Source organism: Hipposideros armiger, unplaced genomic scaffold, assembly GCF_001890085.2.
Source record: "Hipposideros armiger isolate ML-2016 unplaced genomic scaffold, ASM189008v1 scaffold_33, whole genome shotgun sequence".
NCBI lineage: Eukaryota > Metazoa > Chordata > Mammalia > Chiroptera > Hipposideridae > Hipposideros > Hipposideros armiger.
The window spans coordinates 3,821,781-3,838,780 of NW_017731383.1; the positions used below are offsets into that span (position 1 = coordinate 3,821,781).

Genomic DNA, 17,000 nt, shown 5'->3' on the forward strand with positions numbered 1-17,000 from the left:
AACCCAAGTGGTACCCTGCTATTGATTTTTCTTTCAGGTTTTCCTGTTACACTGCTCAGTATACTGCAAAGTGGTCACACGAGTCAGAATTCAACAAAATACTCATCGGCCCAAAGATGCTAACAGACCACATGCCGGACATCCTGATGAGAGCCTTGGACAGTGTGGTGGCCGACAGGCCTGCCTGCGTGTCCTGTCAGGCCCATGGGGGCGCTCACGTGGACATGGTGTAACTAGATTCCAGGACAGTGGGCTGGGACTCACACCGCTGTTCTTAACGTGACTTACCATCCGAGTGAACCCCATGACACTGGTGTGGCGTAGAACTCTGAAAGGCACTGAATCTGAGTTTAAATGAGTAATCTGAGAAATAATTTTGATCATAGTATTATCAGAATCAGGAGGCAGGAGAGCACTGAGGTGATGGGATGAATGAATGTGCGAAGTGTCAGCAATGCTCCTTCCCCAGTGGCCTGCTGATTCCTCGGCTTCTGAGAACTGCCCAGGAAAGGGGGCCCAGCAGCCAGGGTTACAGCCCTCCTGGATCTGTAGACTCCCACCCCTCAGGCCACATTCACTGACAGGGTCTTGTCCCTGTGTCTGAGATGAGTCTGAACTTGGCAGACGACTGTGCAGTTTATTTTGCAAACTGGGTTTTCCTGGCTATACAAACAGTCCTCAGCTGTGAGGATGCAGACTGGGCTTTGCTCCTAGTGGCACTAAGGTCAGCCCTGAGTTGTGACTGGGAATCAAGACACAGCCAGTTCAGGAAGGGGAGTGGAGACCAGCTCCTGCCCTCACACCAGAGTTCCTGTTTACACTACCTGGCTAGCTCACCAACATCCAGCTCACCAGCATGATGTAAACCCTCCCCCACCCCGCCTCCCCTGCTCTTGGGAGTTGGGCCAGTGGGTTCAGAGGGAATTTAAAAAGTAAAGCACTTAACACGTGTCCTTAGTGTCTGTACAGATATACTCTCTTCTACTGAAGTTTCCAGGAAGGTCTGTTTTACCAGGTGCGTTTATAGCAGTCATCTTTTAATCTTTTCTGTCCACTGTATACAACAAAATGAAGCCTTGAGTTTTCTTGGCCCTCTGGAAGATGGAAGATTGCACACATCTTATTTCGCCCCACTCTCCACCCCACGAGGCCCCGTAAGATGACAGTAAAGGGATTTCTTTAGAAAGCATAAACCCACAGGATGGGGAAAAGAAGAGACAGGAATGATTAGAAGGCTAGAGAAACAGAATCCTAAGTACGCAAGGAAAGATAAGAACAAACCCGCTTTACAACCCCTATTCCCCGTACACCTTTAACGTGGGAGGAAAGCAGATGGGACTCCCCAAAATGAGGGGGTTAACGTGAAGGCTGTGAGTACCTGACCCTCCATTTGCTTTAGGGTGGGGGCAGGAGGGCCGGGCACCAGCACAGTTGAGGACTAGGAATGACGTTCCTCAACTTCTCCCACTGAGCTAGCTCCCAGGACCTTCAAGGAGAACCCCCTGGAAAATCTGACCTCTCAAGATACCTCTCCTCAGGACCTCAGCTGTCACAGCCAGACCCCCTTAGCTTCTGAAAACCTGCACAGGACTCTAAAAAACGTCCATTGAAATGCCATGGTAATGTCCAACTGCTACAAGTTTCGTTTTTAAACAATTCCTATATTCTTAGGGCACAAAGGTAAGAGATTTCAGACACACTGCCCTACTGTGACTAACCTGTGCTCAATTTCCAGTCTGTTTAAAGTTCTCAACCTTTAAGCATGAGCCAAGGATTGCCAGACACTTGAACAAGGAGCCAAGAGAAAGATGCAGAAGCTTGGAATGACCCCAGCCACAGCTTGGGAACAGACGGTGCTGCAACCACAACACTGACCCATGGGGCTGAAAAATGGTATTTATAGAGAATAAAAAAAGAACACCTGAAAATCAAAGTTAAACGCATGGAAGATGAAATCAACAACAAATGGATACCTGAATAATGGGAGATGTGTGTTTCCAGATGGAAAGAGCCCATAGAGCACAAGGGATAAACACCAGGATATGGAAGACAAAGGGAAAAGTCCCATAAGACTTGTAAATAAAGCATTCCCCCTGCAATGGAAATGGCCGAGGCAGACACTGGGAGAACCACCTCCCAAAATCTGATGTTATTTCCAACCTGGGATTTTAGACCCAGCCAAAAAGTATCTGGGTAGAATGAAGTTATTTTCAAAGATGTGAGGGCTCAAAACCAGAATTCCCACATACTCCTTCTCAGGTAGCTCTTGGAAAATCTGTTCATCAAAATGAGGAAGTAAATTGAAAAACAAGGAGTTGGCGTAGGCAACAAAAGATGAACATGTAAGAGAAATGGTGGTCAGAGGATTCGGAGACTCTGAAAATGAAAACTGATGAAACACATAAAACATCTGAACATCTTCAGAGATTTAGACAACAGCTGGAGATTGTTACATTAACCAATTCTGCCTATGTGGTGAAGCCGCCATAAAAACCTGCAAGATGGGGTCCTGAGAGCTTCCAGGTGGGCAAACACCCAGAGATTTGGGGAGACAGCACGGGAGGTCCGCCCCTTTCCCACACCTTGCCCCAGCATCTCTTCCATCTGGCTGTTCCTGAGTTATATCCTTTTTTAATAAGCTGGTGATCTAGTAAGTTAAAAAAAAAAAAAAAAGGAAGCCTATGATTTAGACATGTGGCGACAAATCCAAAATTAGAACTCAAAGTAGTTGCTTCTGGGGAGGGTGTGAAAGGGGAAGACTGCTGTTTTTGTAGCAAACCTTTAGGATGATTTGGTCTTTAAACAGCTTATTTACCTTTGGTTTAAAACACTCAAAATATTGCTTTTTCAAAACAATAAAAACATATTTAGAAAATGGATTCTAGCATGAACTATTTATAGTACAATTTCAGGCTCTAAAAAGGATCTTAAAGCCCTATAGTCAGCTTCTGCCGTACCAAGATGCCAACTCGGGTCCCAGCATCTCATTTTCAGCCCAGAGCCCTGGCCGAGATGGACATCGCATTGTCTTGCCAACATTTAACAGGTATGAAACCAAACACCATCCCCCATTGTTTGCTGACTCATCTATCTTCTCCCCCTGGAGGGGCCACTCACTCCCCGTCCCCCAGCTGGAAAACACACACTGAAAATGAACTTCAACAACCCAGCATTTTCAGCTGAGGCAAACATACATTATTTGTTGTTCACGAAGCTCTTAAGAATTCACATAGTGCCAGTCATATATGTTTCAAGGATTTATTAAGTCATACATGCAAAACATACTGCTAATTGCATTAGCAAAAGATCAATGTAAAAACACTCCACAATCCTGCAATTGTCAATTTAAAAAATTTTCTAGTGGTTGAAAGGTCCAACCTTGTATTCTTGCCAGTGGGTAAGATGTAGGGAACTCCGTTAGCACGAGCACGGGGCTTACACAACCCCACAGACCCAAGGGAACACTGTTAGGCAGAGCCACGGGAAGCGTGCCTACGCGGGCATGGCAGGAGTGTCAGCGTTAGTCAGGGTACAGGTCGGTGATCTGGCAAGACAGTGATGTTAAGGTTCATAGTTTAAGAATATCTAAAATATTTTAAAAACCGTAAAGATGCAACACATGATTTTTACATCTAGTTACTAGAAAACTAAGGAAAGCACTTATTAGCTTGAATAAAGTAACATGAAAACAGGAATGCACTTTTACTACTCTACAAAAAAAGTTTCTAATGCATTATCAAGAAAAATTATAATACAAGGAGGCATATTGCTCATTAGATTCTATAAGAAAAGCACTTACTAAGTTAGCAACTATGGGAATGACCAGTTCAAAGATGAATTAAATGCCCAATTTTGGGAGGGGCTGCAGGTTTTAAAAAAAAGGAAAAGCTTAAGAAAACACTTACTGATTAACTGATTAATACCAACTTTCTTCATCTACATTTGACAGAAATTAACGTTTTTAAAATTTTACCCGTGACACTTTTATTCAGTTTAATTATTACGTGTACAATGTAGTGTAAATTAATGTCCACTTCATATTTTGTCGAAATACTGTCTTTGTCTTTTGATCCCATCAAGTGTCCCCCACCCCTCCACCCCAGTGCACCCATGGCTAGGGCAGAATACTTCCTCAGAGGGACACGTAAGAGTTCTGTTAAAATCTCAGCAAAAGCTAATACACTAACATTAAAAAAAAAATCTCACTATGAAATCAAGAAGATCAATCCAAAGAGTTGAGTCGTTGCACTCACTCCATTGTGACATACAGTACAATGTTAGGCGAACATGGGTTGATCAATTATCAATGCATTCAATGGCAACATTTCAGAAGAAGCTGTACTGCTCCTGTGTGAAATGAGTTACAAAGTGTCTGCCTTTCTTAACTTCAGAAGCTACATCTTAAAGACAAAAGTCTTTAAACAGTTTAGTGCTTAGTGTTCTTAGCAAAACAATGCAATTTAGTTCACAAGGTATTTTGGCAACTCTTACTCTGAGCAAGAATAGGGGCTTTTGAAAAATAAGGCCTTAAGAAAGCTTGTCATTTTGGGGCTGAATTTTAATAGAATGTGAAAGTTTGAACTTGTACACTTTAAACAAACAAAACCTAAAAATTACTGATTGGTTCAAAATGGTTTTATGGAAAAACTAATCTGTAACAAAAACTTGGCATTGAGTGCGAAGGCTCCATCATTTTTGAGCGAAGCGTACAAAGGTTCCAAGGGCACAGGGCAGCAGGAGACGGGCCCAGACATTTTACAACAGCAGGCATTTTCTCTTCCTCTTCTTGACAGGAGGTGGGCAGAGCACGGCTCGAATGGCTTCATCGAACACTGTCTTGAGGCCGCGCTGTGTGAGGGCCGAGCATTCCAGGTACTTCACAGCACCTGCCGAGAAACACAGCCTCTTAGCCCCGTGGCAGTGTGCGTGTTGACCCCCCCTTTTCTGAGCACAATGGGCGAGGCAGCCAGCAGGCGAAGCACAGCAGGGCAACGCCTAACCCCATCTCCTTACAAGCACTGAACACCACGGGCCTTGTTTAACTGGTTCCCCCAAAGTAAGCCACACCCTGAGTGGGCAGAACACTCTCCACTTCCCCAGACTGGACCCCCGTCTCTATCACGAAAATGAAAATATGTCCAAAGCGAACATGAAAAATGCAGTTCATACCGATCTCTTTAGCCATGGCTAAGCCCTGTGGGTAGGTGATGGGCGTTAGCTTCTTCTCCTTCAGTTTTTCAATCGTGTCTTTATCATCCCTAAGATCAAGCTTAGTCCCCACCAGGATGATGGGAGTGTTGGGACAATGGTGTCGCACTTCAGGATACCACTAGATTCGAAGAAAGGAAAAAAGTTATGACATTCTCCTTTATGAACGTCCTAAATTACAGCCACACACTTGCAAAAATGTGTCCACTGCCCCTTTGTCACTGCGTCCCTACGGGCCTTCATGCAGGAAACTGCGCCTGCTCTCCAGCCTTACTCACACCTTCAAGGACCACAGGACTACCTTGGACACGGGGCCACCTGGACCACGGGACTACCTGTGCGTGTTTGATTAGGAAGCAGGACTCCCAAGATTAACAACCCCACAACATAGGTGCTACTTGTCAGTAAGAGCAAGAGGGAAAGAGGAAGGGAAGGTCTCCCCCACCCCAATCCACTTTGTTTTTGGTACAATGAGTCAAGTGCTTAGATCAGCTTGGAAAATATATTCAGGGATAAGAAACTATCTGGACCGAGGTCTCAGTTGTCGCCATTACCACACCAATCACTTACGATGGAAGGGGCGACTTGCATGTATCATTTCCACTAAGTTTGTGAAAGATGCACGAGTAAAAGTAATGGCCATTATTTTTATTAGACCAACTCCCAAGTGCTTCGTTATTTTAACAAGAAGCACAGCACTTCTGAATCAGAGTCTGAAACTTTAGAATTCTGCATACTGAAGTCATATACTTAAAAAGCTGATTATCTGCCTTAGAATTACTAAAACCAATTTAAATAATGGAAAATTTCTATCAGTCAATGGTATTTTATTTCTTAAATGTTTCTTCCTGAAAGTGACATTATATAACAATATTTTTCTAAAAAATTCCCACTTACCTTTGCACGAACATTTTCAAATGATGCAGGACTCACAAGAGAAAAGCAAATTAAGAATACATCCTATAAAAAGGAAACACAGGGAGGCATTTAGAAGATGACCTCACAATAATGAACACATTCGCTTTCTAAATGCTGCTGGGGATGACTCATTGGCCAAGTGCATGCACTAGCACCACGGCCCGTGTCCGAGCTCACTCCCTGGATACACCCCTTGGGTTTTGTTGGATGGCTCCCACACCAGAACCAGCACATGAAGCAACCAGTTATATGTCAGAAGGGGGCAAGTGGAGAGCAGAATATGCTACAAGTTACTTGAAGCCCAGAGACATCAAATCAGACCCCGGAGGGGGCTTCTTTTCCATCATCTCCAAGTCCCACTGGGAACCTAATGGTCTGTTATACACAGGGACAAAATCAAGTTCAAGGTACTACTACAATAGTTCTGTAAAATTTGGTGTTTCTCAAAACATTATCTACAAACGGTATGCTTGTCATCAAACTCCTTGTCTGCATGTTAAGTATAAACATTTTTGGATGATTGCTGGGCTCTAATTAAACTGCTTCCTAAAAGCTGCCATCACAGTCGCTGGCCCAGACCAGGGCTCAAGTATTTGCTAAATGAACACGTTTCCCCATGATATAGGCTGGTCTAATGTGTAAGTGGTGTATGTCTTCCTAGCTGTCACAACCCCTGCACCCAAACATGGCATCTGGAGAGCGTGCCACGGGAAGTTGTAGTTGAAGTAGAGTCAAAGGAAGAAGTAGATGCAGAATAAGTACCTGGAAGAATTTCTGGCTAAACGTAAAATATCTGGGTTGTTTCTCCCATTCTGCATTGTGTGAAAAGTCTTAATATTTGCCTGCATTAAAAAATGCCCATGCATTTCTAAAATACTAAGTTTATAAAACATTTTCCTGGAAAATGGCAATTACGCTACTTTGTGAAATGTACCCAATCCCAAGCTAACACTTTCAATCATCCAGCTGATATCTTGTACCTGAAAAGGAAAGAAACATCCTACATAACAGCTTTTGATGAAGGTTTTCAAAATGCTAGCGCATGCACAAGCTTGTCCAAGAATCACCGCAACATTTCGGCACCTGAGCTGATTAGGACACTTCAAAGCAGAGTGGGGTTAGCTCACCAGCGCCGCCCACAGCCACACCCAGACAGGCCAAGGCACCGGGACACCACAGCGGAGGAGGCCCTGGCAGCCCTGGTTAGTCCTGCCCGGCCAGGCACAGGGCCTGTGGGGAGCCTTCCAGGTCTCCATCTCCACCACCCTGGGGAGAGGCCCTTTTCTCAAGGCCTCTCTCTTCCTCCTTTCACTAGGGAGGTGGGAAGAAAGCAGTTCCCGAACCACTTTGATTCAAGCTAGTAGGTAAACTGCCACGCTCTAATGAAAGCATGTGTCATCAAGCAAAACCCCAACCTTGAGTGAATTAAATATAAGACACTCAAGGAACATGAGGCTCAACAGAAATCCTAGGAAAACTATGAAACGAGAGAACAGATAAAGCTTGAAACTGAAGTCGACTGAAAGTTTTACATACGGCAATCGGCTTGTCTTTGCCCCTGGAGGTTCTATCCTTACCGTACGCTTCAACCTAGTAATGCATGAGAACTTTGTTTGAGTTTAGTAAAAACTAAGGAAAACAAAAATCAATACAGCCTGTTACTTGTTCTTCATCAGAATTCTGTCTCAACCCTCCCAAGGTTTTGATCTGGAAGCAAATAATGATCTCACAGGCCTATGATGCCAAATACCACCCAAACACTCCACCAACCAACCTGGCAAAGGCGGCATAAAGGAGGGACCGTGTAAAGGTCAACGGTGGTGGGCAGAGGTCAGGTAAATACTGGGAGGAGATGGGCGCTCCCCCAGGGCAGCAAACACAGTGGGTTCCTTTGCCCAGGAAGTTTATGCTCATTCCCTCCCTCAACAAAGGCATGCTCTTAGTGCTGTCTGTCACTAGCATCCATTAGCGACAGCTCACCTTTCACAGATCTCCATCCAAGTTCTCAGACACGAGCCCAGTGAGGCCACAGCAAATGGCAAAGGAACCTGTCTGTGAATCAGGCCTCTCGGCGAAAGGCTGTCTGGGAACAGGGCCAGGCCTGAGAGCTGTGACCATGACAAGTGTCCTGCCTGTGCAGAAATGCTGGTCGTGTCCTCCCCCCAGGTCTGGGAGTGGGCTCTGAGCTGAGGGACCTGCATTTTTACTGAGACAAACAGTGTTGCTGCACTGGGACCTTTAAGTCCCTGCCCCCTGCAGATTTGGATGATGTGGCCCAGAAGTGACAGCATGTCCAGTGTTCATCACAATGCTTTCAATTCATTTCTTTGTCCCCCCAAAATGGAAAGACTTGCTCTTGTAGCAACACAGAACCCTAGAATTCAACAGAGTCCCTGGAACTGTTTCAGAGACAGACAGAAAAGAGAATTATCTTAATTTCCTCTCACTCAAGCTGCTCTGATTCACAAATCAGAGGTCGCGTAACTCCCAGGTTCAATCTCTGACTATTGGTGAAGATGTGTCGTCAAGGCCTTGATGTGATGCCAGTCTTCACTGTGACACAGGGACTCGTGGGGATGGATTGGCCACAAGACTCAGCTTCAAAATGTCCTGTAGCCACAGCTGTTCTACCCTTTTCAATTTTTAAGAACATCTTTTTTGATTAAGAAACATGCTTTCCATCCTTCGTTAACGTTACACCATCTGCCTGTTCCTTCCTCCTTCCATTTTCTTCCCCCAATAAATATGGTTTTAAGGAAACATTTCTGACGCTTTTGCTATTAACCTGACATTGACTATTCCGACCTCTGCGTTTGGCCCTGACACACCGTGCTGTCTATGCTGCTCGTCTCTGCCCGGAGGTCCCTCTATCTGAACACCTGTCCTGTGACACTCAGAACTCCCCAGCACGGCTACCCATGATGTGGCCGCACCCTCCTTTCCTCCAGGTCACTTGTGTGTTCTGGAGCCTCTTTAGTCCACCTGAGCTGTCAAGGCCACAGGCCCACCTTTCCTCTGGACTTGAACGCTACTTTCCTTACATTGGCTGTCATTTCTGACCGTGCCAACTCCCAGTGGGCCTTCAGTGACTCGATCACTCCTGTCTCGCAAACCTGCTCTCCCTCACTGGTCAAAAGCACAGCAGTTCTAAACACTGCCCCCTCCCTATCTGTCAGTGGCACAATCCCCAAAAAAACAAGTGGGCCTTAGCAGAGTGAGAGCGGGCAGACCTCTGGGTGGCTGGAATCTCACCATTCCAAAAGCGCTATCATTTCTCATGCTTTCATTTTTTCTCTTTCAAATGCTTTCCACCAGGGTTTTAGTTCCAGCCTTGGAATAGTTTTTAATACAGGCATTCCATGCACCAGAAAAAATACAGGGCACACAAACGGCAGAGAAAAGCAGCTGCAAACGTGTCATCAGAATGGCGCTAACCACGCTGAGGGTGACGAGAAGAGCAGCTCGCCACCTGGGAGTGGGCCTGGCACCCACTGCGCTGCCACAGCAAGTTTGTGTGGAATAACACAATGTCCCAGAACACCAACAGCAGAAAAGGGACTGTGTGACCGAGCTGAAACTGAGACCGAAAGAAAGAAACAGAAGACGGCTCCACAATCTTGTTTAAGCACAAACAAATACAGGGTCACACGCAAACTACCAAACATCCCCCGTTCCAGCCGAGGCGAGTGTGTGATACTTCTGTACCAATCACAGCTTTAGCCTTGCTCCATCTCCACCTACTCGGTAAAGTTTATTAAAATACCCAACCCTAGAACTACCCTGCTTCCTGCCAGCATCCAAGCCCGAGCAAATCCCTGCTTCCCTGAGCCCTCGCCCAAATCACACAACAGAAGTCCACACTCACCCCAGTCCTCCAAAGTGTGTGTTTCCATCGGGACAGAGTAACAGCCCCCGTTCTATTTAACCACAGCTGTGTTCCTCAAGAGCTTTGGCTGCAGAACACTAATGCTGCAACAGCCAGCCTAACAAGTGCTTGAAGGCTTTTGAAAATCAAAACAGTCAAGCTAAACGCTGCGGTTTTTCTTCCTCTCTGATACTGCAGTAATCTAGCCCTGGACTTTAAAACCCTTCTCACATCACACACAGAAAATGAAGATACTGGCATGACACACTGGAGTGCTGGCTGACCCGAACAGAAGCCAGCAGATCTAAGCAAACCAACCACGGCAGCGTGCATCTCACAGCACACACACTCGGGCAAATCACATATGTCCCCACTCACAGGTGACCGGACCTACTGCGCCATGGGGGCTCCAGTACTACTCAGATCACACCTTGCTTCTGAGCACGCCAACTGAATGAAGGTAAACATGCAGAGCTTACAAAATATTTTAAAAAGAAGGTAAAGATAATTCATTAAGGACAGAAAAGCCCTAAGGATTACTTAATTTAGAAAAATAAAAGGCTGAAGGGCAATTTATATTGACGAGGATGACTATTTGCTCACCATCTTTTGAAAAATGAAGTAGAAACTAATGGTTTAAACAGATAGGACTTAGCTACACAGAGCTACCCAACGGCAAAGGATGCCAGCATCAAATGGCCTCAGGAAACACAGCATCCCTTTTCAGGACACCTCAGATAAGACGTCTGCCAACTGGCCCTTCCAGAGTGGGTCTGAGCAGTCATGGATGAGCCGTGAACAGGCCTGCGGACCACGAAGCCAACAGCCAAGACCATGTTCCACTTGGCACAAAGTTTAGCCTTCTTCCCCTTTGCCAGAGAGAAATTAAGGTGCAGCCTATCCTCCTGGAAAGACAGCACGGCTCAGAGGAAGGGAAGGAGATCTTCCAGGCGGCGGTCCCTCAGCACTTGGGGCCTGGCCCCCCATTAGCCAAGAAAAGGTCCTCATTTCAAAGGAGGCCTGTCACCGCTGCGTGGGTGCTGTCTCTCGGGCTCCTCAGCAGTCCCGCATGCGCCTTCTGCGGGTACAAGGTACCTGTGAGCTACCTGAGGGTGAGAAGCATGTCTTGCTCCGTTTGCTGTTCAGTATTTGATAGGAAGCCATCCTTTCACCTCACAGAATGTGACATCACAGTCCAAGTCCTGGCTCCAGAAGGACAACAGCCACTCGATTTCAGCCTCGTCACCACAGCCTGACTCAGCTGGTTACTGCCTGTGTTCTTAGGCACAAAGCAGGCCTCTCGCCAAGTCACCTGTGACTTACCGCAAGTGACTCCCTCAGAGAAAAAGGGCACACCCAACCCTTTGAGTCACATGCCATGACTGAGTGACACCCCGCCCTTCTACACGTATCCAGGGGGCAGGAGACTCCTCCTCAACCAACCAGTATGTTTGCAAATCCATTTACAACCTGGAATTACTGAGCACCGCTCGTATGGAACAGTTTCCTAAACATATTGATGAACTGGCACTATTTGTAAATTGGCTGGTTTGTATACTTAGTTAATTTTTAACTGGAGATTAACTGAAAAACCATGCAATTCAACCCCCAACCCCCCCCCCCGCCCCCAATTTTAGAGTTTTGGTCTTTGTTTAGCACTGTCACCAGAATTCAGCTCAAGGCCGATCATCAAAAACCTATAGCTCAAAGAAATCGTATTTGGCAATTCCTCTAACAGGAAAAAAAAAAAAAAAGACAATGACTATTGCATGGAAAAAGCTGCATTCAAAAGTTTAAAACTATCATTACTACATAGGAAGTTAATTTAAAAACAAAAAATAAGATTTCAGTAGCCTGGAACTAATTAGTTGTTTTTCACCTGCACTCCCTCCCAAGACAATGATGGTTAAATCAATCAAAGGATCAAAGCCTGCCTTCTCTGGATGTCGCCCTGACACTGACCTTAACCCCTGTGGCCAGCCCCCTCTTGCTGAGAGCACAAACAACTTCCAGGAATTTGGGTTTGCCTCTGAGCTGAGGAGCCCTCCAGATGAATACACCTACATAAGAAAGAGGAGGAACCCCAACAGCATCTAGCCTGGGGTGTCTGCAATGTGCCTGTAGTGCTTATGAGTATTAACTCGTGTCATTTCCAGAGAAAGGTCAAGATCAGAGATGAAGAAAGCTGCCCAAGGTCACACAGCTAATAAGAGAGACAAAGGGATTTGAACCCAAGGAATTTGCTCAACTGCCTCTATACTGGGTTTGCCAGTTAGTCACAAAGTCTCCAAAGTTGTTTGAAAATACACTTTTAAAAGGAAGAACAAACATGTAACAAGATAAGCAAAGGATACAAGTAAGACAATTGCTTATTTAAAGACAAGTGGCTTCTAACCATGTTTTCACCAGCTACTGCTCTAGCTTTGGTAAATAGATTTAGCTGTTTGATATAGAAGCAAAGGTAAGTTTTTCTGACTGGACACAATGAACACATTTTTTATAAAACTGAAACCTCGATCTACATTGAGAAGATTTAAGTACTAAAGCCATAGAAAATAAGCATGTTTTATAGAAAAAATAGTATTAAACCCACAAGATTAGTTACTAACTTGACCTAAAGGAACCACAATCTTAACTATCTTGAAACTAACTTGTTAAAACTGGTTTGCAGAAACAAAACAGTACCTGTTTCACACAGCTGTCCTCAACTAAATGACAATGTAAACTGCACAGCACTGTGTCAGTAACTGCTCAGAACATAAAAACAAAACCCTGCTTTGTATCGAGGGGGCTGTGCACTCCTGAACCAATTTCACTTCATTTGCGATACTCAGCATACCCCAGACGTAGAACATATAAACAAATCCATAGGTGACATGCAATCACTAAACACTCAGGGATTGTACACTTTAAAGGACACGTTAAACACCAGCCATGATCCTTACTGTCTGCGGATAGGAGAGGGGACGTAATCGGTCATAATCCTCTTGTCCAGCAGTATCCCACAAGCCCAGATTCACCGGTTTCCCATCGACCATAACATTGGCAGAATAGTTGTCGAAGCTGTAGGATGTAGGAAAAAGGTTAGTCTTTCGCCTTGGAGCGTAAGGCACAGGTCCAGGACCCGATTCGCTGTCCTAGCGGGGTCCCAGAGGAGGCGGTCCTGAGAAGGCTGGGAGGGGCCCAGAGGCCATCAGGCCAGCAGATGCCCCTCCTGCAGGCTCTAGGAGCAGCCTTATGGGCTTTGAAATGGAGGGAAAACAGCGTGAAGTATGAGGGAAACAAATGCACAACTTGAGGAAAATGCCTGAGACACAAAGGAAAGCTACCAAGTTTCACTGAAACAAATTACTGTCAGCAATAAAAAAGCTTTACCTTTAATAAACAGAACATTAAGATTTTTCTCCCAGGAAGAAATAAAGTATAAAATTAGTCCCTCTTTCAAATCGCACTTGTTATTAACAGCCAAGTGTGACTCGTTTTCAACAAGATGGCACCCCACAACACCCACCCAAGTGTAGGGTGGTAGTCAGTCAAGTGTTGGTCACCCATGCCTGCAACCAAAGTGCAGTGGCTTTAAGTAGCTTTCATGTCACATTTTCAAAGTGAGTGTACCAGATTACACATACATGTAAGTTAATTTGAAGTTTCTATACACAAATTAGTTAACTATAAGAGGCGGTCCAGAAAAGCCTACCGGCTGATGGGGAGAATAAAGTTGGCATTAAAAATTGACATATATCATAGAATAGTTCATTAAAAAGAGAAGCTGGCACTGCAATTCGAACCAGGGCAAGTACCAAACAGAACGCAATACATCAGCCTTTAAAGTAAAACGCTTGAATTAATTTTCACACACTCTGAAGACTAAAACTTAGGGTCTTACTACACTGGGACAGCCAAGTCAAGGTCTGATTAAGGTTCCAATATGGTTTATAGAATTTAATGAGCAAACAAGCTTTCATAAAAAAACAGGTTGATGTCTTGTACCTCTGCCTCCATGAGAAAAGGGTCAATATTCAATAAATGGTAGTGTGATCTTTTTCCCCATCTGGGAAAAAGAATCAGGTGCCTGCCTCATACTATACCACAAAATAAATTAATTGAATTAAAGATAAAACTTTTAGCCACAAAAATCTTAGAAAAATTACTGCATCATTGAAGTAGGAATGGTCTTCCTAAGTAAGATATAAAACTCAGGGCAACGGGAGATGGGCATATTTACATAAAAATGTTACACTTCTTTATGGCAGAAGACACCATAACAAAGTTCAAAGACAAATCAGAGACAGAGGGATTAATGTTTCTTATATACAAAAGTTCCACCAGTAAGAAAAAATTTCAGTAGAAAAATAAGCAAAGAATTTCAACAGTCAATTCACAGAAGACTATAAATGGACAGTAAACATTCAAGATTTTAACCTCACTGATGATCAGAAATGCAAATGAGGTGACTTTTTCCCCACTCATATGGACCACAGCATGTATTAAAGGGCTGTTTCAATCACAGCTGGCCAAAATGATAGCCTTTTAGACAGCAAATGGTAGTATCTATCAAAATTTAAACTGTCCATTCCCTTTTGATTTGGCACAATTCCCCCGTCACATGTGCACAGAGACACAGCACTGTTTGTAATGCCCCCCAAAAAGAAAAAGGCCTAAATTACCAATGGTTAAATCAGCTACAGTAGTTCACAGTCATTAACACGTGTAGATAAGGAAGTCCCCACCATAAAGTCAGGACATGGACAGTATGAGTCCACTTATATGAAAATAGGCACGACACCTGAGGGAGCACCTGCATGAGTGCTGTGCCTCAGGTAAGTACTTGTAGGACTTGAGGTTTCCTTCCAGTAGGACGGTAGCTGTGAGGACAGAGTGCTCTGAGACTCCACTGGGTACATGGGTTCCCTAGTAACTCAATTTGCCATCTCCACCCAATTCTGCTATCCTGTAAAATAAGCAATGCCATCCTCCATGCGCTCCCCCTCACACACACACCCTCGTTTTGACTCCATAACTTAACAGTGAAATGTAACCATCAGGTTACTTGCTGGAAAGGCAAATTAAAACAGAATACAGGGGCCGGCCGAGTGGCGCGTTGGTTAAGAATTGGCTTGGGATGCCAGAGGGCCCCGGTTCGGATCCCACATATGAGGGCCAGTGACACTGCCCTCTACAGCTAAGATGCTGAACAACAGCTCAACCTGGAGCTGGGCTGCCGTGAGTCACCGGTGGTGGCGCAGGCTCAGCCCCTGTGGCAATGGGTTGCCATGAGCTACCATGTGTAGCCAGCGGCCAGCAGCCGCAGTGAGTGGCCATCCAGAAGCTGGCGACTGATCTGCCTCGCCCGGGAAGAGCACAATGATGGTGCCAACTTGGGCCAGTGAAGCAACATCCTCCACAACTAGACTGAAGAACAAAAGGATAGCAGCTTGTCTGTTCCCCTTCCCCCAATTCCCCAATAAAAATTTAAAAAAAAAAACAAAACAAAACAAAAAACACAGAATACAGTAGTTCATGTTCCAGTTCCTTGACGCTTCTTCACACACAGGGTCCAGAAGGCCGAGTTTATCTGAAACTCTTACATTAGCCAGTCTCTGTACTTCAGTTAGTTAACTGTCTTCTATTTCCTGAATGTCTAAAAAAATCAATGAGGAAAGCTGCGTGTTTACCACTATGTGGAAACATTAAGTATTATTTAAAAGCCCAAATACCTTATAACTACACTTTAGTGAATGAGACGAAAACTAATTATATCTGTTCATGTAAGGATTAAGAATGACTATCGCAAAACAAAGGTGAGAGGTGTCTGAAAAACTTATCACAGACAAGTTAATTCCCAGTTTAACTCAAAATACTTACACAGTGGGGATATACTCTCCAGGAAATGCATTGGTTGTGTAACTGATCAGGAGGCAAGTTTTACCAACGGCTCTAAAGAGAGAGAAAAAAAGTGTAAGTTGCTTAGTCAACAGGAATGTAATCCTAGTTTTCATTATTCTGTTAAAATGATTTATAGAAAAATCAAGGAGTATACACCAAGTACTTAGCATTTAAATAAAACTGTTTCTATAGCCTTTTAACACTACTCATATAGAATTTTCATCCTGAAATTTAAAATAAACAATCTAGAATCTCTCAGAAAGGCACTGAGGAGCCTTTGCATCCTGTTTAGGTAGGTGTTATTAGCATAACAGTCAAAAATAGTTATTAAAAAAGTAATGGTTCAAGAAGAACAGTATTTTAAAATTGAAAGTCTTTCCTGTGGCCATCTGTAGAAGTCTTTGATCCAAGAATCTTCAATTCTCCCCTCAAAGTATTCTGATGAATACTAACATGCAAACATAGCTTTCCTCTGTAACTTCTACTTTGTCGCTAATAGATTTTGTTGCCTGTGAGGGGCAGCTCAAATTCCAGCACCTTCCTAAAGCCATCCCTCTGACAATCAGTAGTGACTGTTCTCTGAACAGAGTGCTTAGTCATAACCACCACACAGAACTATTCTCACTTTAATTCATCTGTATTCATGCGCTACCTCCCCCCTCACATATCACCACAAGCTTTTAGAGCAGCTAACACAATAGAATCCAGACATATTAATTAGTGGCTCAGGGCTACTGGAGTAAACTTCCCTGCAAAGAGGAGAAAGTAATAGAGAACCATGCAGAAATACTCCTGAGACAGGAAAGCCTCTGTTAAGGGGTACTGGGTACCATCAGGCAGAGGTCAGAGTGGGCATGGAAGTCTCCTAATCACTTCAATCTTTTTCAAGAGAACATCACCTAAAAATTAAGATTACTGCGCCATTAGCCAAGAAATGGTCTCCAGATTTTACAACATTCACATGGTGACTTCAGGGGCTCCTAGAGCGGTGACCCCGGCAGCCCAATGGTTCACCAAATGCTCTCCTCATAGGAGTGAGTGCATCTCTCTTCCGTCCTCTGTTGGCTTACCCAAGTTATGATGATACCCTGGAGTTGGGTTGTACAATTTTGTTGTTCTATCT

General features: G+C 44.4%; 2 protein-coding genes across 5 annotated transcripts in view; one reads left to right on the forward strand and one right to left on the reverse strand.

Annotated features, from left to right (window-relative positions):
* Positions 1–3,737, forward strand: part of DAGLB (diacylglycerol lipase beta) — a 28,475-nt gene extending 24,738 nt beyond the window's left edge. For all 4 annotated transcript variants that reach the window (XM_019637504.1, XM_019637502.1, XM_019637503.1 and 1 more), the window contains one exon: positions 38–3,737. In XM_019637504.1, the coding sequence (XP_019493049.1) occupies positions 38–233 (196 nt within the window). In that variant the 3' untranslated portion in view covers positions 234–3,737. The remainder of the gene's footprint in view (positions 1–37) is intronic.
* RAC1 (Rac family small GTPase 1) lies at positions 3,245–16,428 on the reverse strand. Its single transcript, XM_019637427.1, has 6 exons — positions 16,331–16,428; positions 15,857–15,928; positions 12,937–13,054; positions 6,106–6,168; positions 5,170–5,329; positions 3,245–4,886 (listed from the first exon to the last, which is right to left on the reverse strand). The coding sequence occupies exons 1-6, from the start codon at positions 16,426–16,428 to the stop codon at positions 4,756–4,758; spliced, it is 642 nt and encodes a 213-aa protein (XP_019492972.1). The 3' UTR covers positions 3,245–4,755.
* Positions 16,429–17,000: the final 572 nt, after the last annotated feature.

What these genes read in the sequence shown, in the direction of transcription:
- RAC1 (XM_019637427.1), bottom strand. Translation starts at nt 16,428, where the DNA reads ATGGCTTTAGGAAGGTGCTGGAATTTGAGCTGCCCCTCACAGGCAACA. An exon ending in GGAGAGTATATCCCCACTGT is followed by an intron (nt 13,055 to 15,856) that starts GTAAGTATTTTG and finishes TACATCCTACAG; the next exon opens with CTTCGACAACTATTCTGCCA. An exon ending in TTGAAAATGTTCGTGCAAAG is followed by an intron (nt 5,330 to 6,105) that starts GTAAGTGGGAAT and finishes CTTCGAATCTAG; the next exon opens with TGGTATCCTGAAGTGCGACA.